The 24,239-nt window shown below is 37.6% G+C and overlaps 1 protein-coding gene across 6 annotated transcripts; it reads right to left on the minus strand.

The window, feature by feature from the left end:
- Positions 1–5,853: 5,853 nt before the first annotated feature.
- Positions 5,854–23,915, minus strand: LOC147531902 (uncharacterized). Of its 6 annotated transcripts, none has more exons than XM_086648565.1 (9): positions 23,297–23,915; positions 17,531–17,604; positions 17,245–17,327; positions 17,096–17,158; positions 10,573–10,658; positions 10,440–10,489; positions 10,035–10,115; positions 9,856–9,955; positions 5,854–6,888 (listed from the first exon to the last, which is right to left on the minus strand). In XM_086648565.1, the coding sequence occupies exons 6-9, from the start codon at positions 10,470–10,472 to the stop codon at positions 6,062–6,064; spliced, it is 1,041 nt and encodes a 346-aa protein (XP_086504691.1). In that variant the 5' UTR covers positions 10,473–10,489; positions 10,573–10,658; positions 17,096–17,158; positions 17,245–17,327; positions 17,531–17,604; positions 23,297–23,915; the 3' UTR covers positions 5,854–6,061. The 6 variants fall into 6 exon arrangements, 5 of the variants coding, with proteins under 5 accessions (XP_086504691.1, XP_086504686.1, XP_086504688.1 ...); XM_086648560.1 differs by having other exon boundaries at positions 6,014–6,888; positions 10,440–10,502; XR_015227782.1 differs by lacking the exon at positions 17,531–17,604 and having other exon boundaries at positions 6,014–6,888.
- Positions 23,916–24,239: the final 324 nt, after the last annotated feature.

Below are 24,239 nucleotides of genomic sequence, written 5' to 3' on the forward strand. Positions count from 1 at the left end.
CTTTGATAAATGGTACTACTTCGTCGGTGTTCATGAACTCCAGGGGGATCCGTCAAGGAGACCCACTGTCGCCTCTTTTATTCCTGCTCGTGGCGGAAGTTCTTAGGTGTATGGTTAAAAGAGGGGAAGAGATTCAATGGTTTGATGGTTTCAAGGTGTCTGATAATGGAACGCCTATTACCCATCTACAATTTGCGGACGACACTCTATTTTTCATTAAAGAAGACATCAACCAGATCCGCAAGCTAAAAGACACTCTCATATGGTTTGAAGCAGCTTCTGGTCTTAAGGTCAACTTCGATAAAAGCCAAGTGATTGAAGTTGGTAGGGTGGAGGGATTAGATGACTTGGCTTCGACTTTTGGCTGTGTTAAAGCATCTCTCCCTATTTCCTATTTAGGTATGCCATTGGGGTTCTCATATAGATCTAAACACCTTTGGGATCCAGTCATCGAGAAGGTGGCTAGGCGCCTCTCTCCGTGGAAGGCAAGACTTTTGTCAAGAGGGGGGAAATTGACTCTAATTAAGGCGGTTTTATCGGCTCTTCCCATCTATTTCTTATCTCTCTTCTCGGCTCCGGTCTCGATTTGTAATGAATTGGAAAGAAAGTTCAAGGATTTCTTTTGGGATGGTGAGATGGAAAACAAGAAATCTCATTGGGTGGCGTGGGAGATTCTTTGTAGGCCGATCGCTCAAGGGGGCTTGGGAATCAAAAGTCTGAGGAGGATGAACGATGCATTATTATCTAAGTGGCTATGGAGATTCGGTAAGGAAAAGAACCTTCTGTGGAGGAAAATCATTAAGGAAAAATATGGGGAAGAGGAGTTAGGGTGGATGTCGAAACCACCAAAAAAAGCGTATCGGGTCTCGGTTTGGAGGGGGATTTATAGTAGGTGGCAGAAGTTCCATTCCATGTCCAAGATTAAGGTCGGGGACGGAAAGAATAAGAGCTTTTGGGGTGATATATGGGCTAAGGACACATCCTTTAAAGAAGCTTACTCGAATATCTTTTTGCTCTCCGAATCGAAGGATGGGACTGTTAGCGATTTCTTTAACAATAACTCGAAGGTTTGGAGGGTGGATTTTAGGAGAGGGCTCTTTGATTGGGAGTTGGAGGAGGCAAAAAGCCTGTTAAACGACATAGAACCATTCTGCCTCATCAATCAACCAGACGCTAGGGTGTGGATTTCAAATCCGGATCCGGAGAAGGTAGAGTTATCAGTAAGTGCGATGTTTTCGCTTTTGTCAAACCAGGAATTGGAGTCTAAACCGGTTTTTAGAGATATTTGGAGAAAGAATATACCCATGTGGGTGAGTGTGTTCTTATGGGCTGTGATTTGAGAGAGGATTCCAACCATGGACAACTTGAGGAAACGGGGATTCATATCGCCAAGTCGATGCGGTCTGTGCGGGAATGATGAAGAATCCTCCTCGCATATATTCCTCCATTGTGACACGGCGAGGGGCGTGTGGAACAAATTCATGAGTAGTATCGGGATTGTCTGGTGTACCCCTAGCTCCATTACCGATCTCATGTTGGCTTGGAAAGGTATCAAAGGTAGTAAACACAAGAAGGCTATTCTCAACATTATCCCTAAAGCAATCATATGGGCAGTCTGGAGTGCTAGAAACGATGGAATTTTCAGAGACAAACCCCGATCACCAGAGTACATCTTCTTCGCGGCTAAATGCCTTATTTACCATTGGAGCAGATCGTACAAGTGGGCAAAATTGTATTCGTTTAATTGTATGGTTGAGTCATGGGATGGTTTCTTAGGTTCGCTTTAATGTGTAACTCTTTTTACCGCCGGGTGTGGTGGCCTCTGGAAAGGATGTTTTGGTATGTCGTGAGGGGCCTATGGAGTGGTCCTGGTGTGTTGTTTTTGTGTTTTTTGGTTTTGCTCTTTATCCACTAGGCTTAATTAGCCTTGTGCTTCTTTGTATTCCCTTTTCCTTTCATTAATTTAATCAAAGTATTCAAAAAAAAGAAAAAACAAAGATGAAAGAGTATTTTTTTTGTTCAGAAGAGATGAAAGAGTGAAGGGATGAAGAAATTATACTCGTATTTGTGTAACATAAAAAGTGGCTGTCCGGTTGGGTTGGGATGAAGACACGTTCTTAACAGTGCTGTTGGTGTGGCCTTTAAAATTCATTATAAAAAGTTTGAGTCCAACACCTTTTTCTTTAGAAAATGAAATTTTGGGGGCCCTTCAAACGTGGGGGCCCAAAGCAAGGCTTTGCCTGCTTTGGGCCCAGGATCGGCCATGTGCATATATGCCAATGGACAGGTCTTACTTGTGCTAAGGTGTCTAATAAAGGGATTTTGTTCTGGCTGTTTTCGAGCTGATACTGCCCGTTATGGAACATCAAAAATTGCACATAAAATCTATATAATAAAACAGAAGGGAAAACGATGACTGGGACAAACATCCTTTTATAATAAGGGATATTGTCTAGAAGCCCTTCTCAAAATTTAAAATATAGTCCTTCGTAGAAATAAAGTTACCTATTTAAAAAACAATAATCCTTTCCTTCTTAGAAATAAAATAACTAATTTAAGAAAAAAGAAACAAAATAAATTTCAAGGGTTAAAAATAGAAATTAAAATCTCTCTTTCTCAATAAAATAATAACTAATTTAAGAGAAAAGAAACAAAAGTATAATACAAAAAAGTAATAAAAACCTCTCTCTCTCAAGTCTCAATAAAATTTAACAATAAATTTCGTAACATTTAATTGATACAAGTGTACGTGCCCTAGGGCACGGGATATCCCCTAGTATTATTAAATAGAGTAATCAATTAACAGGCTGAAAATTCAAACAAGTTTTACCATTGCAAATTATGATATAGGCTACAAGTTCCATTTTAACTTTCATTTTGGTGCCTGTGAAGGTATGTTTCCAACTGTCCACTTGCTGCCAACATAAGACCTGCAGTTTGCGTCAACGTTATTTCAACCAGAGATTTTAAACATAAGATCTTAACTAGTTCTCACAACTGTCATTGGGTGATATGTGTTAGTATTTTTTAATACTAATGACTAATGTGGACTAATATATGTATTAATTACATAATACATGTTATTTCACTTAAGGGTCCCAAAATGTGATCTAATTAATTTATACATTATGGACCATAAAATATCAGTCTGAAGTGTGGGGAGCGTATTAGCAATATGTCATGTGTAGAGCCCTCAAAAGTAATTATTAAAGAGCCCATTATTCTTTGATAATTACTTTTGAGGGCTCTACACATGACATATTGCTAATACGCTCCCCACACTTCAGACTGATATTTTATGGTCCATAATGTATAAATTAATTAGATCACATTTTGGGACCCTTAAGTGAAATAACATGTATTATGTAATTAATACATATATTAGTCCACATTAGTCATTAGTATTAAAAAATACTAACAATCTCCCACTTGGACTTTATATGTTTCCCGAATTTCATAATACAAGAACCTTAGTGTGCACAAAAATTGTTATTTCACGACTTCAAATATCACGTACAATCTGGTTCATTAACCACATTAGCAAGGGATCAAAACGGCGTTCGTCGCATTAGTTCATGACTAAACCTTTAATGGTCACATTACTAACGTAATTAACAACATAGATCAAGTGTGGATGTGTAGCATGGAAATTGCATGCAATTGTGATCTAAAACATGTCTATTTCCAACTAATCCAGTGACTCCACAGAGTCCAACTTTCTCCCAATGATGTCCTCAATAGAAAGTTGATATCCTTATGTTCAGAGTACCAAATATAATACATAATTTCTGAAACTACGTAAGGTCAATACAAGAAACCAAACATTTCCAATGAGCACAACCAAATGGATCCAAAAAAAATTAAGACAACAAACTCCCACTAATCAATGGGATCCTAGAATCCCGATATAAACCACATACTTGCTGAAAAACTTTAGGCGGTAAATCTTTAGTGAGTGGTTCACCATATTGGAGTTTGTGTCAATGTGCTCAATGGATACCAAAAGACTCTGAACGTTACCTTTTACCGCAAGGTACTACATACCAATGTATTTGGACTTTGAAAAGCTTTTGTTGTTATTTAAGTACAACTCAGCTGCCTAATCGTCATGTTAGATCCTCATTGGTCGTTTTGCGTATCCGACCACATTCTAACTTAAAGACAAAATTTCAAAGCCAAATTGCATGATTGATGCTTGAAAGCATGTTAAGAACTCTGCTTTCATGGTCGAGAAGGTCATAGGGATTGCTTTACACTTTCCAGTAATTAAGCCTTTCAACCACCACAAAAATGTAACCTGATCTGGATTTCTTATGACAAAGATATCCAGCAAATCCGTATCGGAGCAACCTATGATCTCTCTATGATCGGTTCTCCTCAAAAGTGAGAATGTAATCTTTCGCTCTTTTGCAGTTATCACATAACCCGTTGGATGACCTTTCAACGGTCTAGGCTTGGGTTACTTGGATATCTACCCAACATTCCTTCAACAAGTGTCAAATCCAAACATGTACAAACTTGTGCATGCATGAGACTTCCAACCACAGACGAGTTTGGGATTGTCTCAGTTTCTTACTCAAGATCGAACTTCACAAGTTGGAGCAAACTAAACTTGCCATCATTATTCACTGACGTATCTCCTAGCGAATATTTCTGGATGCCATAGAGAAATTTACGATATAGGCCTTTTGGGAAAGACCAAGAGTGTCCTTAGGGTGATCTTGGTCTATCTGGATACCCAAAACATAAGAAGCATTTCCAAGGTCTTTCATTTTAAATTCGCTTGAGAGAAAGCCCTTGGTCTAATGCTACAATCCTATATCAGTGTTCGCTAGTAGAACCACACCTACATATAGTTCTAGGATCATAAATCCACTCCCACTGATCTTGAGATATATGCACTGATCGATGATATTTTCCTCATAGAACCGAAAGAGGAATGACCTCATCAAAATTTTGGTACAATTTATTTGACTTAAAGAATACTTCGTAAAGTCAGGCGAGAATACCTCTTCGAAGTTTAATCCTCCCTTATGAGTAAAGTCATTGACGACTAGACGTGCTTTATATCTTTCGATGTTACCTTTTGAGTCTTTTTGGTTTCGTAAATTCATTTACTACCAATTGATCTCACCCTAGAGGTAACTCGACAAGATCCTAATGTTAATGTCGTCCATAGACTTCAACTCTCCTTTCATGACCTCAATCCAGTCATCAAATTTTTGAGCTCATTTTGACTTCACTAGGAGAAGTTAAATACTTCAAACCTTAAGTCATAATTGTGCTCATTAAGATAGACAACAAAGTCATAGTGGATCTTCTAAGTGTTTCCTTGATTCAAGGTCGTTAATGTCAACCATAATCTCTCTAGCTATTCCTCTGTTTCTTTTAGAGGTTCTTTATTAACTAGTACGAGAAAAGGTTGTTCACTAAATGTGGGATTAACCAACATGGTTGTATCTGATTAAATACTTTAATTCACAGGCTGAACAATAATTGTATCAAAAAAAATTTAGTTATTGGCAGTCGTGACTTTAAGACGAATATTTGCATACTCATCTTCAAACACAATCTCTTTATTTTGATTACTCCCACTGTAATTAACATCCTCGACGAACATAAGTTTCTTGATTAAAAGAAGGGTTGTTTGAGCGATCAAACTGCTTCCAGTAAAGGTATTCCTAATGCCATGAGTCATTATTGAAGCAGACAAGACAATGTTTGTCATTCCACGATACCTAAGGGAATGAACCCCAAATATCTTTGCCTGACTCCACATTCGCCTTTATGGTGTTTGATTATATATCTTTAATCAATTTAAGTACTATAATCCACAATATTAGAATTTAGAGAAACACTAAATGATCTATTTCAATTGAACAATTAAAACCAAATTTGTCCAAAAGGAAATAGAAATTAGTTCCGTCTGAATGACGGTACATGAAAAGTTTCTTCCAAATTCAAATAATAATCAGTACATAATTAAACAACAAATAAAACAAACACCGATTGCTTCCACTGCAAGGTTGTTCTACAGCCCACAAAGATGTATCTTTCGCCATCAATCGGCTTTCAATAGTGGAGGCAAACCTTTCTTAGCACGCCAAACGGCGTATTCATAACACATTTTCTTCACGATACCAGTCCTTTTGCAAAAGAAACAGGAATGCCTTGAATCCAAATTTCTTTTGCCTTTGACTTGTGAAGTTATTGTGTTTGCTATACCTTTATCCTTCTTTTGCTTATCCAGCCTTTTTACTCCTGAAGTTGATGCTAGGTGAGCACTTTCTGTCTTTTCCTGGTTAATCTTATCTTCTTCCTGAACACAATGTGCAATGAGGTCATTCAAGCTCCACTTCTCCTTTTGAGAATTATAGGAGATCTTAAGTGTGTTATACTGAACAGGAAGAGATATGAGGACCAAATGAACAAGTATGTCTTCAGACAATACAAGTCTTAGTTCCCTGAGTTTGGTCACCAGGTTAGACATATTCATAATGTACTCCCGTATGTTCCCCTTACCGTTATACCGCATGGTGACAAGCTTAGATAATGCAGTGCTTGTCTCCACTTTCCCACTCGCCGAAAAGCGATCAGAGAGTTGCTTGAGGAACTCCTTAGCACTCGCCTTAGTCAGTCCACTGCTTATCGAGTCTGGAATTGAGTTTTGCATGATCATCAGGCTCATCCGATCAGATCTCTCCCATTTTTCCATAGCAACCTTCTGTTCAGTAGTACTTAAGCTGGACAGAGGCATTGGGCGATCCATCCTAAGAGCAATGTCAAGATCCATGCAACCAAGCACAGTCATCACGTGCTTCTTCCATTTCTTAAAGTTAATGCCGTTAAGCACCGGAATGTTGTTTATGTTGGCAGATATAGATGATACTAAATACAAAAGACAATAAAACACACATGCTCATATTAGAGTTCAATAAAATCATGCATAAAAATTAGCAATTAACCAAATATTGCAATTTGTGGGCCCATTTCAAGATATCAAGTGTAACATTACTACCTAGTCTTTGGACAGAGATAATAACTTACTAGTGATACTCTCTGATATTGATACAAGATCTGCCAAGTGTTGTGCCTTTCTTTGGACCGACACAATACTCGCATGACACCTAAATATATCACATATCTTAGTCATAAGGCAATTTAAGGCTTCCCTTAGACCTGTCAAAGTAACCTTCCTTTGGGCCGATCACTTCACATGGACTGAGACATGTTTATCTACACCAACTATGGTATTTTACCCGACAGAGGTCACTTTGGTGACATGTCAGTTCAATCCCATAATTAATGCAATAACCATCTAAGTTCTTGACAAAAATTAAAATCATAATATTTTGTGCAAGATTAATCAATAGCCTAACCTTATGTTTAATGATTATTGACATATAATCACTTAATCATGTTTCTTATTACTTATTAAGCATATATCAACATAGATATTATATCCACTAAAGGTTGATAATCCAAAGTACACATATGCATGAAATCATCGTCAAATTACCATAATTAACGATAAACCAAAAATTCATATGTGCATTATTTAGTAGTAGAAACATGTTGTGGTGCCTTCAAACACCCAATTAAGGCACTCACAATTCATGCATTACAAATAAAACAAGTGCATTGACGTGAGATACATACATTATTCCAAAATGAGTAATTAGAGGTCTACAAGTGCCCAAATATGATGTTGTATGCATCCAAAAATTTCTGTTATGAGCACCCAAACTAACTACTAAAGGCACCCAAAACGATTAACACCAAGTGCTACAGGCGCCCCAAAACTATAGGCACCCTACAATTACTATAGGCACCCAACCAGTGGGATAAATCCACACACCACGCTATTGCTATAGGCACCACGCTAGTACTATAGGCACCCTGTGAATGCTATAGGCACCCAACCAGTGCTATAGGCACCCAGTGAATGCTATATACACCCCTGTTCCTCTAGGCATCCTCGGTAATTGCTATGGGCGCCCACACTGGAAACTACTATATTTATTGTCCGATATATATGTATGATAACGATTAATACTTCCAGTATCTAAAGCAATGGTAATGGTATCAAAATTTCTCTAAACAAATTTGATTTAGTGAACAAACCATGTTAGGAGGAATTAATTGATACCCAATTATCTCTCTAAACAACCGAATAAGAGAGATTATGGAATGGAGAAATTAAAATCTAATCAATATTTCTCTGACCCGAAATAGTTGAACCCAAAATAGTTGACAGAATCTTAAAAAAAATAAAATTATACTAACCAATATTTTCTCTGTAAATAACCTAATCAGAGAAATAAAACTTAAAATTGGTTATGGTGTAATCTGCCAAAAATATCTGTTAACTAATAAAACATTCAATGCATAAATGATGGGAGAGGAAATTAAGGAAATAATAACTACTTATATTTTATCTCTCCCAACAGAAACCGAAGAAGATAATCCAACAGAGAATTTATAAGAATATCATCTACCCAAATATCTCTCAACTACCCAAATATTCAAACAGAGAGATTAGGGGAGAGGAATAGGGGGAAATAACTACGATCTCTATTATTCCTCCATAACCAACCGAATCACAGAAGATAGCATACAAGATCATTATAATTTAAAATAAAGGTAGTTACTAATATTCTTTAAATCCCCCAAATATTTGCAGAAATAAACAGATTTAGGGATAATCTAAAAGCAAAACAGTTTCTCACGAAATATCTTAAACATCACAAACATGGTGAACAGAACACATAAAACCATCTCAAAATTCATACAAATAGTGGCTCTGATACCACTTGATGGAAAATTCAATACTCATGCATATAAATAACAAAAACACAAGTAATGAAATTAAACCAAGATCTCTATTTGATGAATTAAAGAGATGAGGAGGTTTTAGGTACTTACCCGAATCCATCGCTTGAAGATACTTGAAGATTTCCTTGTTAACCCTAAGATTTGGACAATATCTTCTAAACCTTGAGAATGGACGTTGTTTCTGATTTCTCAAAAATGGGAGTTGGGAAAATCACGTCCATTCTCAAGGTTTAGAAGATATTGTCCAAATCTTAGGGTTAACAAGGAAATCTTCAAGTATCTTCAAGCGATGGATTCGGGTAAGTACCTAAAACCTCCTCATCTCTTTAATTCATCAAATAGAGATCTTGGTTTAATTTCATTACTTCCACTGTAATTAACATCCTCGACGAACATAAGTTTCTTGATTAAAAGAAGGGTTGTTTGAGCGATCAAACTGCTTCCAGTAAAGGTATTCCTAATGCCATGAGTCATTATTGAAGCAGACAAGACAATGTTTGTCATTCCACGATACCTAAGGGAATGAACCCCAAATATCTTTGCCTGACTCCACATTCGCCTTTATGGTGTTTGATTATTTGTCATTCCACGATACCTAAGGGATTAGGAATACCTTTACTGGAAGCAGTTTGATCGCTCAAACAACCCTTCTTTTAATCAAGAAACTTATGTTCGTCGAGGATGTTAATTACAGTGGGAGTAATCAAAATAAAGAGATTGTGTTTAATTTCATTACTTGTGTTTTTGTTATTTATATGCATGAGTATTGAATTTTCCATCAATATGTGTATATGAACTCTCGAATCGGATCAAAGCATAGCGATCTGTGTTCATGGTTAAAAGGAAAACTTATATACCAATTCAGAAAACTAATTAAAATTCTGTCGTGTATGTTACAATAATACACTCCACCGTGATAGTTAACTCTAAGATCAACGTGAGGATCGAGCACATCTAACTGAAAGATTCCAATTAAGCTAGTACAAAATTTGAAGGCCTTTAAGCTTCGAGAAATAGTACCTAGAAATACAGCAGATGGTCGTCCAGGCACCAGGGCGTGATTTGAACTCCGGATGAAATTGGGCTCCCCCATAGAAAGGATGACAAGGAAGTCTAAAATCTGCTGAAGAGAATATATAATTCATATTTTTTATGAACTTTGACACTGAATGGACTTGTATTTATTGACCGTAATCTACCTCCATTATATTTCCAGTTTCATCCCTCCCTACAAAACTCAGGCCATCTGCTTCTAACTTGTCAATATACTCTGGGTTGACCTACACCATATTGTTTTAGTTAGTGAACATTAACGTAGATAAATAGTGCCCATAGACCAAGGTATTAAATTTTGAAATATTTTGGTTGAAATGACCGAAATATTCCCATTTCCATGTCTATCGAAATTTCCATCGAAACCGAAATTTAACAAAGTTTACCTTAACAATGCCTTGTCAAGGAAATAAATTTTGAAAAATTTCTATCGAAATGACTGAAATATTTCCATTTCCATGAAAACTGAAATTTCATTCCTTGGCATAGACTTATTAAAAGAAGTAAGGAAGTAGGAAGTTGTGTGCCGCAAGGATAAATTTGAGACTGACCTCATACCGATGCCCGATGGCGCTCATCCACATAAGATGAATTTTGGTATCTATAATAAATTACTGATCGAATGTAATTATTCGTTAGAGATGGATCAGAATAAAAAGTGTTCCCAGATAAGATGTCACATACAGCTTTGAAGTAATACAATCAGTGGTCTGAAAGAATGTTCTTCGTGATCCTAATTGCATTGTACTCCCCATGTATGTTCGTGATCCCTGCATATAATTCAGATAAGCAAAGGAAAAGATGGTCAAGTTGGTATATGTTAGTCTAACTCTTTTTGTTAACACGTTCTTTTAAGATTACTACTGTTAACACATAAAATCGCAAGACAAACAAACAAGTCAATATAGCTAACGACTCACAGCCACTAAAGTGAAAAATGTAACTTCGATCACCAAGATTGATTTTTTAGTGGTCTCAGGAACCAATTCTCCGTCTCTGAATGAATGTAAGAGATGAGGAACAAGCTCATCATGGACCCGTCTTCGACAACAATCGAGTGATAGGATGTAATTAATCAACTACTAGAGTTGACTTAGCGAAGGGTGGTTATTAAAATAATAGCACAAATGACACCTCAGTTACATTGATGTAATATTTATGCACCTAATTAGTTATTAAGATAAAAGTAGATTCATAAGTTAGTTAAGATGGTTTAATCATAACTAATCTAAAGTCACCTATTAGGGTTGACTATAAAACCAAATGTAATTCCCTTGTTTTCAGTGTGAAATGAGAAGAACTTTTATGGTATCAGAGCCTGGCGGCTCATTCCTCTTCATTTAGGGCTACCAAATTCCCTCTTCTTCTTCTTCTATCTTCTTCATTCTACTGCTACAAATTTCTTCCTCTTCTTCTCTCTTCTTCATTCTACTGCTACAAATTTCCTCTTCTACATCTTCTCTTCTAACAAAAACAAAAATAGAAACTAAGTACCACCTATTTCTCTCACTCAATTTCAATGGAAGCTCCTAAAATCACATCTCTCAACATCAACTCAATGGGAAATGCAATCCCTATTAAACTCCAGGCAAATAACTATTTAGGTTGGAAGTCTTTCTTTATGCCCATTTTTAAAAAATATAGAGTAATGGGCATAATTGTTAGAGAGTCAATTCCACTCGGTCCAAACCGAGTGGGTCGGTCTCCATTACTAGTCCTAATTCTATTAGGATTACACTAGATAAGGATAGAGTTTTAGTTTTTCGATTTTACAAGACTCCTAAGTTGTAAACCTATAAATATGTATCTCCATAGACAATGTAATCAATCAAGTTGTAGTGTTAATAAACAAGGTATTTACCTATCTTTCTCTCTCACTCTCTCACACACAACCAACAAGCTCACCGATCCTCCATCTCTCGGATTCAACCGAGATCGTCATCAACAATCCTCGGATATAACCGAGAGCTCCACTCATCTCTCTCTCGGTTATACCCGAGTATCAATAACATCACTCTCGACTTCACCCGAGAGTCGTCAACCTATCCTCTCGGTTATAGCCGAAACCTACATTCATCCTACCTCTCTCTCGGTTATCAACCGAAACAATCATCTCCTTCACCTCCACTCGGTTATACTCGAGTGTTTTCATCATTCAAAGGTTTAACCTTTTCACATGGTATAAGAGCCTTCAAATTTTTTTCTCTTGAATCATGACTACTCATGAAGCTTCCGAAACTTCTCAAGTTCATGCTACCACTAATAGTGGACCGTTTGAGGTTCACCACTCGGATTCTCCCATGAATATAGATAACAATGCTGCTACCCTAGCCGTTGGGTCCAATGAATACAATCAAAATCGGTCCTATGGTTCCGATAAACAACGATCCAAGCGACAACGACCGTTTTGTGATCATTGTAAACTCCATGGCCATGATGTTTCTACATGCTTTAAACTCCATGGTTATCCACCAAACTACTGTCAACGTGGAAGACCACGCTCTCGGCAAGAACCGGCCACCAACTCGGTCACAAATCAATCCGGATCGGGGGTGCCTTCAGCAACTACTCTCACATCGGAGCAATATCAATCTATAATTGCCTTATTGGAACAAAACAAGCAGCCCACATCTTCTCATGGTACCACTAAAGACCATCACGTCAATCTTACAGGTAAGTATTATTCTTCTTTTCATCCTCCTTGGGTTATTGATTCCGGTGCCGCTAAACACATATGTTCGGCTTTATCACGTTTTTCTTCATATTCTCTTGCTCCTCCGGATTTATTTGTTAGATTACCCGATGGATCAAGAGTTAAGGTTCACCATATTGGTTCGGTCTATTTTTCCAATAGATTTTATTTACAAGATGTGCTTCATACTCCATCTTTTCAATTTAATCTCATATCTATATCTCAAATTTCTAAATCTCTTCGTTGTACCGTCTTATTTGACGATGACTTATGTCTTTTTCAAGACCGAACAACGAAGATGGAGATTGGGCATGGTAATCTCCATGATGATCTTTACTTCCTTCGCACGGAGCGTCAAATTTTTTCCGTTTCAAATTTATTTCAAGATAAACCTAGTCATGAGTCTTTTTCTTTATGGCATTGCCGTTTAGGCCATCCATCTTTTTCTCGTTTTCAATTTTTTAATTCTAGACTTCCATGTATGAATTTTAAATTCTTATCAAATAAAGTGCCATGCGATATATGTCCGCTTTCTAAGCAATGTCGATTGCCTTTTCCTTCTAGCACTACTTCTTCCACTCATATATTTGAGTTAGTTCATGCCGATATATGGGGTCCCTTTCCGGTTCCCTCCACCTCCGGGTGTCGTTATTTTTTGACCCTTGTTGACGATTTTTCTCGTTGTACTTGGATATTCCTTCTAAGTTCTAAATCGGACTCCACCATGCAAATTAGAAATTTTTCTAATTACGTTCATACACAATTTAATTGTGTAATAAAAACAATTAGATCGGACAATGGTTCTGAGTTCATGAATCATTCCCTCCAAAGTTGGTTTCTTGAAAAAGGAATCACCCATCAACGTAGTTGCACTTATACACCTCAACAAAACGGTGTTGTTGAGCGAAAATATCGCCACATTCTTGAAGTCGCTAGATCTTTACGACTACAAGCTCACCTCCCTCTTTCTTTTTGGGGAGAATGTGTTTTAACTGCCGTCTACCTAATAAATAAATTACCCACACCAATTCTTGATGGGAAATCTCCTCATGAAGTCCTCATGGGTGCTCCTCCGAATCTTTCACACTTACGTGTATTCGGATGCCTTTGCTATGCCCGTATCCCTTTGGTAAAAACCAAGATGGACGCCCGGTCTTCCGCCGGCATCTTTCTTGGTTATCCAAATGGACAGAAAGGTTACCGTATCTACGATATCTCTACTCAACGTATCTTTATCTCACGAGATGTGTCTTTCTTCGAGAACCGCTTTCCGATGGCCTCTCCGCCTCCGGCACAACCTCCTCTCGCCATTCCGTCCACGTCCCTCTCTATCGATGATGACGGTACCTTTAATTTCCCGGTGATTAACAAGTCTCCTCCCACCTCACTGTCCGACAACAGCAGGTTCACCGAAGAACCCACTGTTCCTGTCGTCCCGGCTTCTGATTCTGTTTCAGAGGTGCCTCCAGACACCCCTGCTGACCCGCCTTCGGGGGTGCCGACAGAAACTGTTAATTCCCCTTCGGGGGTGCCGACAGAAAATCCTGACGGACTCCCCAGTTCAGGGGTGCCGACAGAACCTCCTGTCATCAATCCCAGCTCGGTCTCTTCACTGCCACCAAATGCGACCAACGTTCCCGCTTCCGACTCTCCCGTCGTTGATTCCGGCAGACCGGTTCGGTCTCGCCATCCACCTAGTCACCTCAAAGACTATGTTTGCTCCAACACCACTCCCGTCAAGTACCCACTTGAAAACTACTTTTCAATCAATTCTTTTTCCACTTCTCATCAAAAATTTCTTTCCTCGGTCTTGTCCTCGACCGAGCCTACTTCCTTCACCCAAGCAATGAAATCTTCTCATTGGAAGGATGCAATGGCCAAGGAAATTTCGGCCTTGGAAGAAAACAAAACATGGACTCTTACTAACTTACCACCCGGCAAGAAGCCTATCGGTTGTAAATGGGTGTATAAAATAAAATTCAAGCCCGATGGCTCCATAGAACGCTATAAAGCTCGCTTAGTGGCTAAAGGCTATACTCAAATAGAGGGATTGGATTACAATGATACTTTTGCTCCGGTTGCTAAATTAGTAACCGTTCGAGTTCTCCTTTCTCTCGCCGCCATTAAAGGCTGGTCTCTCCACCAGTTGGATGTTAATAATGCCTTCCTCCAAGGCGACCTACATGAGGAGGTTTACATGAAACTTCCCCCTGGATTTTCATCTAAGGGGGAGTCTACAGTATGCCGCCTTCATAAATCTCTTTATGGTCTCAAACAGGCCTCCCGTCAGTGGTTTTCCAAATTTTCCTCCGTTCTAATTGAACGTGGTTTCTCTCAATCTAAGAGTGATTATTCGCTTTTTACCTTTCGTTCCCACTCCACTCAGATTTATGTTCTAGTCTATGTGGATGATATCATTATCACAGGAAATAATGATCATGCTATTTCCAAGTTAAAATCATTCCTAAATAATGCTTTCTCACTAAAGGATTTAGGACGTCTCCAGTACTTTCTTGGTATTGAAGTTTCTCGTTCTTCACAAGGCATTTTTCTATGTCAAAGAAAATATGCACTTGATATTTTAAAAGATTCTGGACTGACCGCTGCACGTCCTTCGGAGTTTCCTATGGAACAAAAACTCCGCCTCTCTCCCACTGACGGTACACCATTGGCGGATCCGTCAGTTTACCGTCGCCTAATTGGCCGACTTCTCTACTTAACGGTTACACGGCCAGATATCACTTTTGCTGTGAATAACCTTAGTCAATTCATGCAAACACCTAGTCAAGTACACCTGGACGCCGCTCATCGCGTACTACGATACTTGAAAGGTACCCTTGATAAAGGAGTATTTTTATTAGCAAACAGCTCTTTTCATATTACAGGTTACTGTGATTCAGACTGGGCTGGTTGTCCTTCCACCCGTAGATCAACTACTGGATATTTTACAATGTTGGGATCTAGCCCACTTTCATGGAAGTCAAAGAAACAACCCACCGTTGCCAAATCTTCAGCCAAAGCAGAATATCGAGCTTTAGCCATCCTCACATGCGAATTACAATGGCTCAAGTATTTATTGCTTGATTTTGGAATCGATCACTCAGATCCGATGACAGTTTACTGCGACAACAAAGCCGCTCTCCACATTGCTGATAATCCCGTATTTCACGAACGTACCAAACACATTGAGATAGATTGCCACATCGTTCGTGAGAAGATCAAAGATAACGTCATTGCCACGCGCTTTACAAGTTCGGACTCTCAACTAGCAGATATCTTCACAAAACCACTCGGGGCAGAACCGTTCAAGAACATTATTGGCAAGTTAGGCGTTACTTCCATTCCCGCTCTAACTTGAGGGGGAGTGTTAGAGAGTCAATTCCACTCGGTCCAAACCGAGTGGGTCGGTCTCCATTACTAGTCCTAATTCTATTAGGATTACACTAGATAAGGATAGAGTTTTAGTTTTTCGATTTTACAAGACTCCTAAGTTGTAAACCTATAAATATGTATCTCCATAGACAATGTAATCAATCAAGTTGTAGTGTTAATAAACAAGGTATTTACCTATCTCACTCTCTCACACACAACCAACAAGCTCACCGATCCTCCATCTCTCGGATTCAACCGAGATCGTCATCAACAATCCTCGGATATAACCGAGAGCTCCACTCATCTCTCTCTCGGTTATACCCGAGTATCAATAACATCACTCTCGACTTCACCCGAGAGTCGTCAACCTATCCTCTCGGTTATAGCCGAAACCTACATTCGTCCTACCTCTCTCTCGGTTATCAACCGAAACAATCATCTCCTTCACCTCCACTCGGTTATACTCGAGTGTTTTCATCATTCAAAGGTTTAACCTTTTCACAATAATAGATGGTACAAGAGAGTGCCCTCCCCAGTATATTGATGAAGAACATCAGAAAAATGGTTCTGTCAACACTGAATATCTCGAATGGCTTGATGAAGATCAAACTCTTCTTATATGGATCAACTCAACATTGTCTGATGATGTTATCCCTTATGTTGTAGGGGTAAACTCAGCAAGAGAACTTTGGCTCTCTCTTGAAGAATCACTCTCTGCTGCCTCAACAGCTCATGTTTTACAACTACAAAGTCAGCTTATGTTGTAGGGTGGTTACATGCGTGCCTTTTGAGACGATAGATAAGAACAATTTAAAATGTTGCAACTAAACTTACCCTTAAAGTCTCCCATGCAGCAGTATGAGACAAAGGTATGCGAACTTGTAAGATGGAAAGGATGTGAGATAACACATCACACTCTCTATAAGAAGATAGTTTTCTTAAAAGTTTAGATGCTAACCAAAGTTATCGAACAATAAATTATCTTTTCCTTTGCCGAAGTATGTGCAGCATATACTAGCAGGACTTACCAGCCAAACATCCCTCATACATAGCCAGCGAAATTGCCAGAAGGAAATAAGTGTGTACATGCCTAGAGAGTGAAGGGAGGTTGTGGAAGAGGGAAAGAGGAAGCCGTTATCTTACCTTCACAATAGACAAATATGAATCTGTGAGACCAGTATACGTCCCAACCAGTGCTATCCTGACCTGCATTCATTAGGAGTGATTGATGTGAGTTGTGCTAGAAGAGAAATACTTCAAAAGAGGAGTGTTTTCATTGTAATCCTACTAACAGAATTTGTGAGGTTATCGTCGGTCTCTACTCTCCTAGTCCATTCTTCCAAGTTAGGAGGTTGCGAATTGCTGAAACAAGATCCTGAGAAAGAGTCAAATCACACAATTAACTACAAAGAGTTAAAGATTTAAGGATCGGTGAAGTTGAGACAGTTTCTGGTATAGTAATATAGGTCACGGACATGTTGACGATAGCAGGTAATATCAGTGTTCTGAGACCCTAAAATTCCAGTCTAAAATAATAGATCGAAGTTAAAGAAGACGGGCTGAAACACAGGTACTTACTTTAGACAGTCTAGCTGATTTAGAATGCCATAATGACCACTTTGGTTCTGAAAAAAGGTGACTGGGTCAGACATCTGGGCATGATAAAAGAAACATTAGCTGATTCCAAGATGTCAAACTAATAACTTCTTGGAGTGTTTAATAGCTCTGATACCATAACAAAGATGACTGAATGGTTTCGGTGATAGAAAACCGAGAACCTTTATCTGTATTTATAGTTGAAATGATATACAATACTTAAGAAACTTTACATAAATGTGTACAAACAAAAAAGAAACTTAACTAAAGAATTCTAGCCATATTGGGAATCATTGGAAAGAGTTGATTCTCTTTCCAATTTTAATGAATCCACCGATCTTGTAAGATCGGTGGGATCTTTCTTCTTAATATCCTCCTGCAAATTGAACGTTGGGTGAAGTCGAAGGTTCAATTTGGGACACAATTAAAGAAATCGCAGTCGGGACAAACTTTTAGTGAAAATATTTGCAAGTTGAGAGTTAGATGGAATGAACTTGACATGTAGGGAGCCAGCAACCACCTTCTCACGCACAAAGTGATAATCTAACTCAATGTGCTTTGTGCGCCCATGAAACACTGGATTCGAAGTCATTGAAATTGCACTCTTATTATCACAATAAATTAAGGCTGGTTGAGACAAATTTACTCCAAGTTCTTGAAGAATAAAACTAATCCATGTGAGATCAACTACAAAAGTAGCTAAGGCACGGTAATCTTCCTCAAAACTGGATCGAGACACTGTTGGTTGCTTTCTGGCACTCCATGTAATTAAATTTGAACCCAAAAATATAGAGAAACCTGTGGTAGAGTGGCGAGTGTCAGGGCATCCAACCCAATTAGAATCAGCATAAGCAAATAGCTTATCACAGGCAGAGTCCCGATTAATATGTAAGCCCAGATGAAGTGTGCCTTTGACATAGCGAAGAATGCGTTTGACAGCTTGAAAGCGATCAACAGTTAGAGCGTGCATAAACTGGCACGCAACATTAATAGAGTAAGCCAAATCTGGTCTAGTCAGAGTGAGGTACTGAAGAGAGCCAACAATCTTGCGATAAATAGTAGGATCAGATAACAAAACTCCCTCACTTGAGAGATGATGACCAACGACCATAGGAGTCGATGAAGGCTTAACCCCTTCTAAATTAAGAGTAGAGAGTATATCAGAGGCATACTTGGACTGAGTCAGTATAAGACCCTTAATAGTACGTGTGGCCTCAATCCTAAGAAAATAATGAAGACCCCTAAATTCTTCATCTCAAACTCCATACTTAACTTATCAACCATAGAAGTAATAACTTTTGAATTCGCACCAGTTAGGATAATATCATCCACATATAATAGAAGAAAAATATTACCAGAAGATGTTGAAAAAATAAATGGAGAACTGTCTGATTTGCTTACCACAAAGCCAATAGTAAGAAGAAAGGTGCTAAACCGCTCATACCATGAACGGGGAGCCTGTTTGAGACAATAAAGCGCCTTATTCAGACGACACACATAATCAGATTTAGAAGGATGTTCAAAACCTGGTGGCTGAGCCATAAAAACCTCCTCCTGAAGATCTCCATTCAGAATGCATTTTTGACATCTAAATGTAACATATCCCAATTACCTTCCACTGCCATAGATAATAAAATCCAAATTGTAGTAGGCTTCACAATGGGACTAAAAGTCTCATCAAAATCCAATACAGGTTGTTGATTGAAGCCTTGAGCAACCAATCTAGCCTTATAACGATTGGCTCCTGCCATCTGATTTCAACTTAGTACGAAAAACCCATTTGGAGCCAACGACATTCATGGAAGGATGCCGTGGGACAAGAGACCATGTATTTTGTTTATTAAGGCAGCCATTTCCTCATTCATAGCATTACGCCAATGAGGAGATCCAGAAGCAGTCTTGTAACTATGAGGTTCCTTAATAACAGAAAGAGCTGCAAAAAAAAGCTGAGGCAGATAATCCAAAAATATTAGGGTCTCGAGGGGGAAGCGGATACCTTGGCAGGGAGGAAGAAGGTGTCTCAATGGGTAACGTAGCCGCCATAATCTCTACCAAAGGACGAAAGCCTTGAGGGCCGAAAGATGGCGGTGAGTCCACTGATGATGAAGAAACTGAGCCAAACTGCGGTGACGGAACAGTACGAGGACTATCCATAGATGAAATACTGACGGGGGATGATGGAGAAGAGGGTAATGAAGCAGGGAGAGTGGATCCTTCAGATACAGGTGCATCAGAGGAAATCAAGACAAGAGAGAGGGGATCCCGAACGATCCGAGGTAAGCGGGAAGGCTGAGGTTGGGACAGACAGTGAGTTGACGCAAAGGCTAAGAAAATGAGTCAGTTAAACAGTTTACACGAGGTGAGTGTGAGTCAGTCGATGGTATTGGAGAAGAATGAGGGGTCGAGGAGGAAGACCTAGATGAACTAGAAGAAGAAGGATCAAGGAAAGTTACCAAATCCTCAGAACAAGAGGATATAGTGGAGACTTTGAAGGGAAAAATTGATTCATCAAAGACGACATGACGAGAGATATTTATATAAAAACCACTACCATCATCTCTCAGCTCTCCCCTCCTCTCTCTCTTCCCTTCTCATTGTCCCACAATCTTACTTCATCATCCCCACCACTTTCGTTTAGGATTTTTGGACGAAGAAATATTTATATAAAAACCTTATACCAATAGGTTTCTTCCAGTGACATTCTTGTGAGAATAGTCCCACGTGGGAGAATGGGTATCTAGCAACCAAGAATATAAGGTCTAGGTCCTCTCCACTCATTGCCAATTGGTTTTGAGTTGAATGTCCACAAACTTAACATGGTATCAGAGCTAGGCCCACACGTGATAGGTTTAAAAGCCACACGGACTCCACGTCACCCAAGAGAAATACACGTGTTAGGCTAAAAAAATGTCACACGTGGGGGGGGGGGGGGGGGGCGTGTCAGAATAGTCCCACATAGGAGAATGGGTATCTAGCAACCAAGAATATAAAGTCTAGGTCTTCTCCGCTCATTGCCAATTGGTTTTGAGTTGTATGTCCACAAACTTAACAAATCTCATATAAAAGAAATTCGTTTGAATTTGAGATGAAAGAGAACTCTTTTGTTCGGGTTAAAAACAAAATGATTCGGCTGATCAGAGAAAAAAGAAAAAGTAATAGAGATATAAAGTGAGAGAGAAAGAGAAGAAATAAAGAATAAATAATGGTGGTAGGAGATGGTAATGAAGATGAAGGGAAGAGGTTGGCGACGAGTAAAAATAAATATATTAATTTTTGGATCTTAAAGTTTGGTTGCCTTCAAACCTAATTAGGTCAAATTGGATTCATATAAAAACTCCCTTCCCCAACATTCTTTGGGTGTCCCAAACCAACGACCTTTAAATACATCCCACACCACTAAGAGGGGATAGTGGATTGGGACTTTCACAGTCATTTATAGACAAAATGTCCCGTAGACATTTATAGACAAAATGTCCCGTAGACATTTATAAACAAAATGTCTTCATAGACATTTTCAAGACATTGAGTTTGTAGACAAAATGTCTTTATAGATATTTAAGACAACAAATGTCATGGGAACATTTCAATATCTTGAATCCATTGACAAAATGTGTAATGCATATTATATTTGTACTAATCAAAAATATATTTTTCGACTTTCGAAGACATTTGTGAATATCTACAGACATTGATGGACATTTGGTAGACATTTATTATTTTAATATTATTATTGTTTAATCGCGTGAAAATAATATATTTGTATGAACATTTCAAAAATAAATTTTTCGACTTTCGTAGACATCTGTGAATATTTTTGGACATTGATGGACATTTAGTAGAGATTTATTATTTTAATATTATTATTATTGTTTAATCACATGAAATAATATATTTGTATGAACATTTTAAAATTATATTTTTCGACTTTCGTAGACATCTAAGAATATTTGTGGACATTGATGGACATTTGGTAGACTTTTATTATTTTAATATTATTATTATTGTTTAATCACATGAAATAATATATTTGTATGAACATTTCAAAAATATATTTTTCGACTTTCTTAGACATCTATGAATATTTGTGGACATTGATGGACAATTAATAGACATTTATTATGTTAATACTATTATTATTGTTTAATTACATAAAATAATATATTTGTATGAACATTTCAAAAATAAATTTTTCGACATTCGTAGACATCTGTGAATATTTGTGGGCATTGATGGACATTTGGTAGACATTTATTATGTTAATATTATTATTATTATTGTGTAATCACATGAAATGATATATTTGTATGAACATTTCAAAAATATATTTCGACTTTAGTAGATATCTGTAAATATTTGTGGACATTGATAGACATTTGGTGGTCATTTATTATTTTAATATTATTATTGTTGTTTAGTCACACGTGGACTCCAAATGTCTCTTGTTTTTGTAAAGACATTTTGGGCTCCAAATTTGTCCCAAATCCTTCACAAAATCCACCAAACTATGAAATCTACCGAAGTCCGCAGACATTTTATCTATAATTGAATGTCACAGACATCCGGGGATTTGTAAATGTCAAGATTTGAATGCCTCAGGCATTTCAGGATTATCAAATGTCTAGATTTGAATGCCTTAAACATTTTAAGATTCTCAAATGTCTGAGTTTGAATACCTCAGTCTACAAAAGTCTTGATCCACTACCCCTCCTAAAGTTACATAAATGGCCACTCGTCTAGAATTACATACCATAATTTATTTATTATCAAAATATCAATGCACCCACCAAACAACCGTGAAAGAGACATCCACCTATGCACTCTATGCACCAAACAAGTCGACAGTGGAAGAGACATACACCTAATTTATATTAAAAGGTGGGCTCGTAATTAAGTTTCTATCCAACTCAAATTTTTTTTTTTACTCATAAAAAAAAACTCAATTCTTTTTGACAATTTTGACACCAATTATTTTTTTTTGTTGAAAGGATTTTGACACCAACTTAGTATTGATTGTTCCATCAAGAAAATATAATAGCATGCCATTTATATTGAATTAATTTTTTGGTTTATTTTTTTGTTGTTGATGGAGTAAAGTTACAACACACATCAAGTAATACTAGCAATACCTCTCATCAAAAAAAAAAAGTAATACTAGCAATACAAAAAAGAATGGAGTTCCAAATCTGCTTTTGATGATGTGAATTTTTGATTTGTTGTTAGTAACACTTGAATGGTGTTACTAAAAAAACATTTGAGTGGTGTGTTTGAAACAATACTACTACTACTACACGATGGATTGAATGATATCAAGGTAAATACTGCATTCACTAGGAGTCAGAATTTAGTTATACAATATTCATTTTAAATTGAAAAGTTGAACGAATGGAATTAGTTACAGTTTCTTCTTACTACTCTACCTATTAATAATTACGATTATGGTTACTAGCAGGTTTTGATGATATAATTATGTTAAATTAAAATCGATTTGTTGTTTATGTGTTGACTTTATGTTTTAAGTTAAACACATACTGATCTCAAGTAATGCATCTAATAGAAATGTTGTGCCCAAATATCACATGTTATACCCTCCTATGGTATAAGTCTTAACAACTATAACCTGTTAGCACTTTCATGTTGGTTTCATCATAACAACCAACTAAAACACTAATCCCTTGATCTTTGAATCTCATGCTTGTTACAAGTTACATGAGTAGAAATAAAGGAAAATCAAGATAAAAATGTATGTACCTTTCTCCATTGTAGTAGATGGTTTCTTTAATCTTTATCTTCAACTTTCTTCTCTTCTTTCAACCTTCTTGCTTCTATATGAGATGGAGTAAAGTAAGTAGAGATGAAGAAGACTCTTTTCTCTTTCTCTTCTCTAGCTCTCTAAGTGATGGACAAGAACTAGACTTTCTAGAGCAAGAGCCCCTAGCTTTCTTTCTCTAAACTCCATCTCTATTTATACAAGTCTCTAATCCATCATAGAGGTTGTATAAGAAGCTACATGGGTGGCAAGTGTCCCTTAATGCACCAAACAAGAAGCCACTTGGTGTAGACACAAGACAAGTGTCCTCTTATGTGTCAAACAACAAGCCATTAGGTTTAGACACAAGACAAGTGTCCTCTTATGTGTCAAACAACAAACCATTTGGTGTAGACACAAGACAAGTGTCCTCTTATGTGTCAACCAACAAGCCATTTGGTGTAGACACAAGACAAGTGTCCTCCCAAGCTTATAGATTATCTTGGATTGAGTTTTCTTAAGCCCACTCCTTTATGGGCCTTGATTGTATGGGACATTTAGGTATGGGCCTTGTACTTGCTCTATTTTGCATAGAGCACACATAAAATGTATAAGCCCATCTTACATAACCTATAAAAAGTATATAGGGTGGCTCTTAGTTATCTTTTAAGATTTGCCATCTTGTAACTTTTACCACTAATGAAGAAGGTTCTACTTAATTCAAAAATTTAATTGTTCGACAAAATCTAAACAATAGGAGATAGATGATTGATCTATTAAAACTGGCTGTAAATTCTGTTACTATATCAAAAATTGTTACAAAATTTGTTATTTAGCATTATTTTATAATCAGTTAAGAATATTGAACCTGATGAGAAACTTCTGCATGACATTTGAAATCTAAATATTATACAAAAAATAGCTGAAATCGTGAAACTTGTAAAA

This window comes from Eschscholzia californica, unplaced genomic scaffold (assembly GCF_041429995.1).
Source record: "Eschscholzia californica isolate CP2 unplaced genomic scaffold, dmEscCali1.0.p SCAF_6, whole genome shotgun sequence".
Taxonomy (NCBI): domain Eukaryota; kingdom Viridiplantae; phylum Streptophyta; class Magnoliopsida; order Ranunculales; family Papaveraceae; genus Eschscholzia; species Eschscholzia californica.

Coding starts and splice junctions, on each gene's coding strand:
- LOC147531902 (XM_086648565.1), bottom strand. CDS start 10,472: ATGTGGATGAGCGCCATCGGGCATCGGTATGAG. Junction 10,116..10,439: donor CCATCGGGCATCGGTATGAG/GTCAGTCTCAAA, acceptor AATATGGTGTAG/GTCAACCCAGAGTATATTGA. Junction 6,889..9,855: donor ACCATCTGCTGTATTTCTAG/GTACTATTTCTC, acceptor TTTTGTATTTAG/TATCATCTATATCTGCCAAC.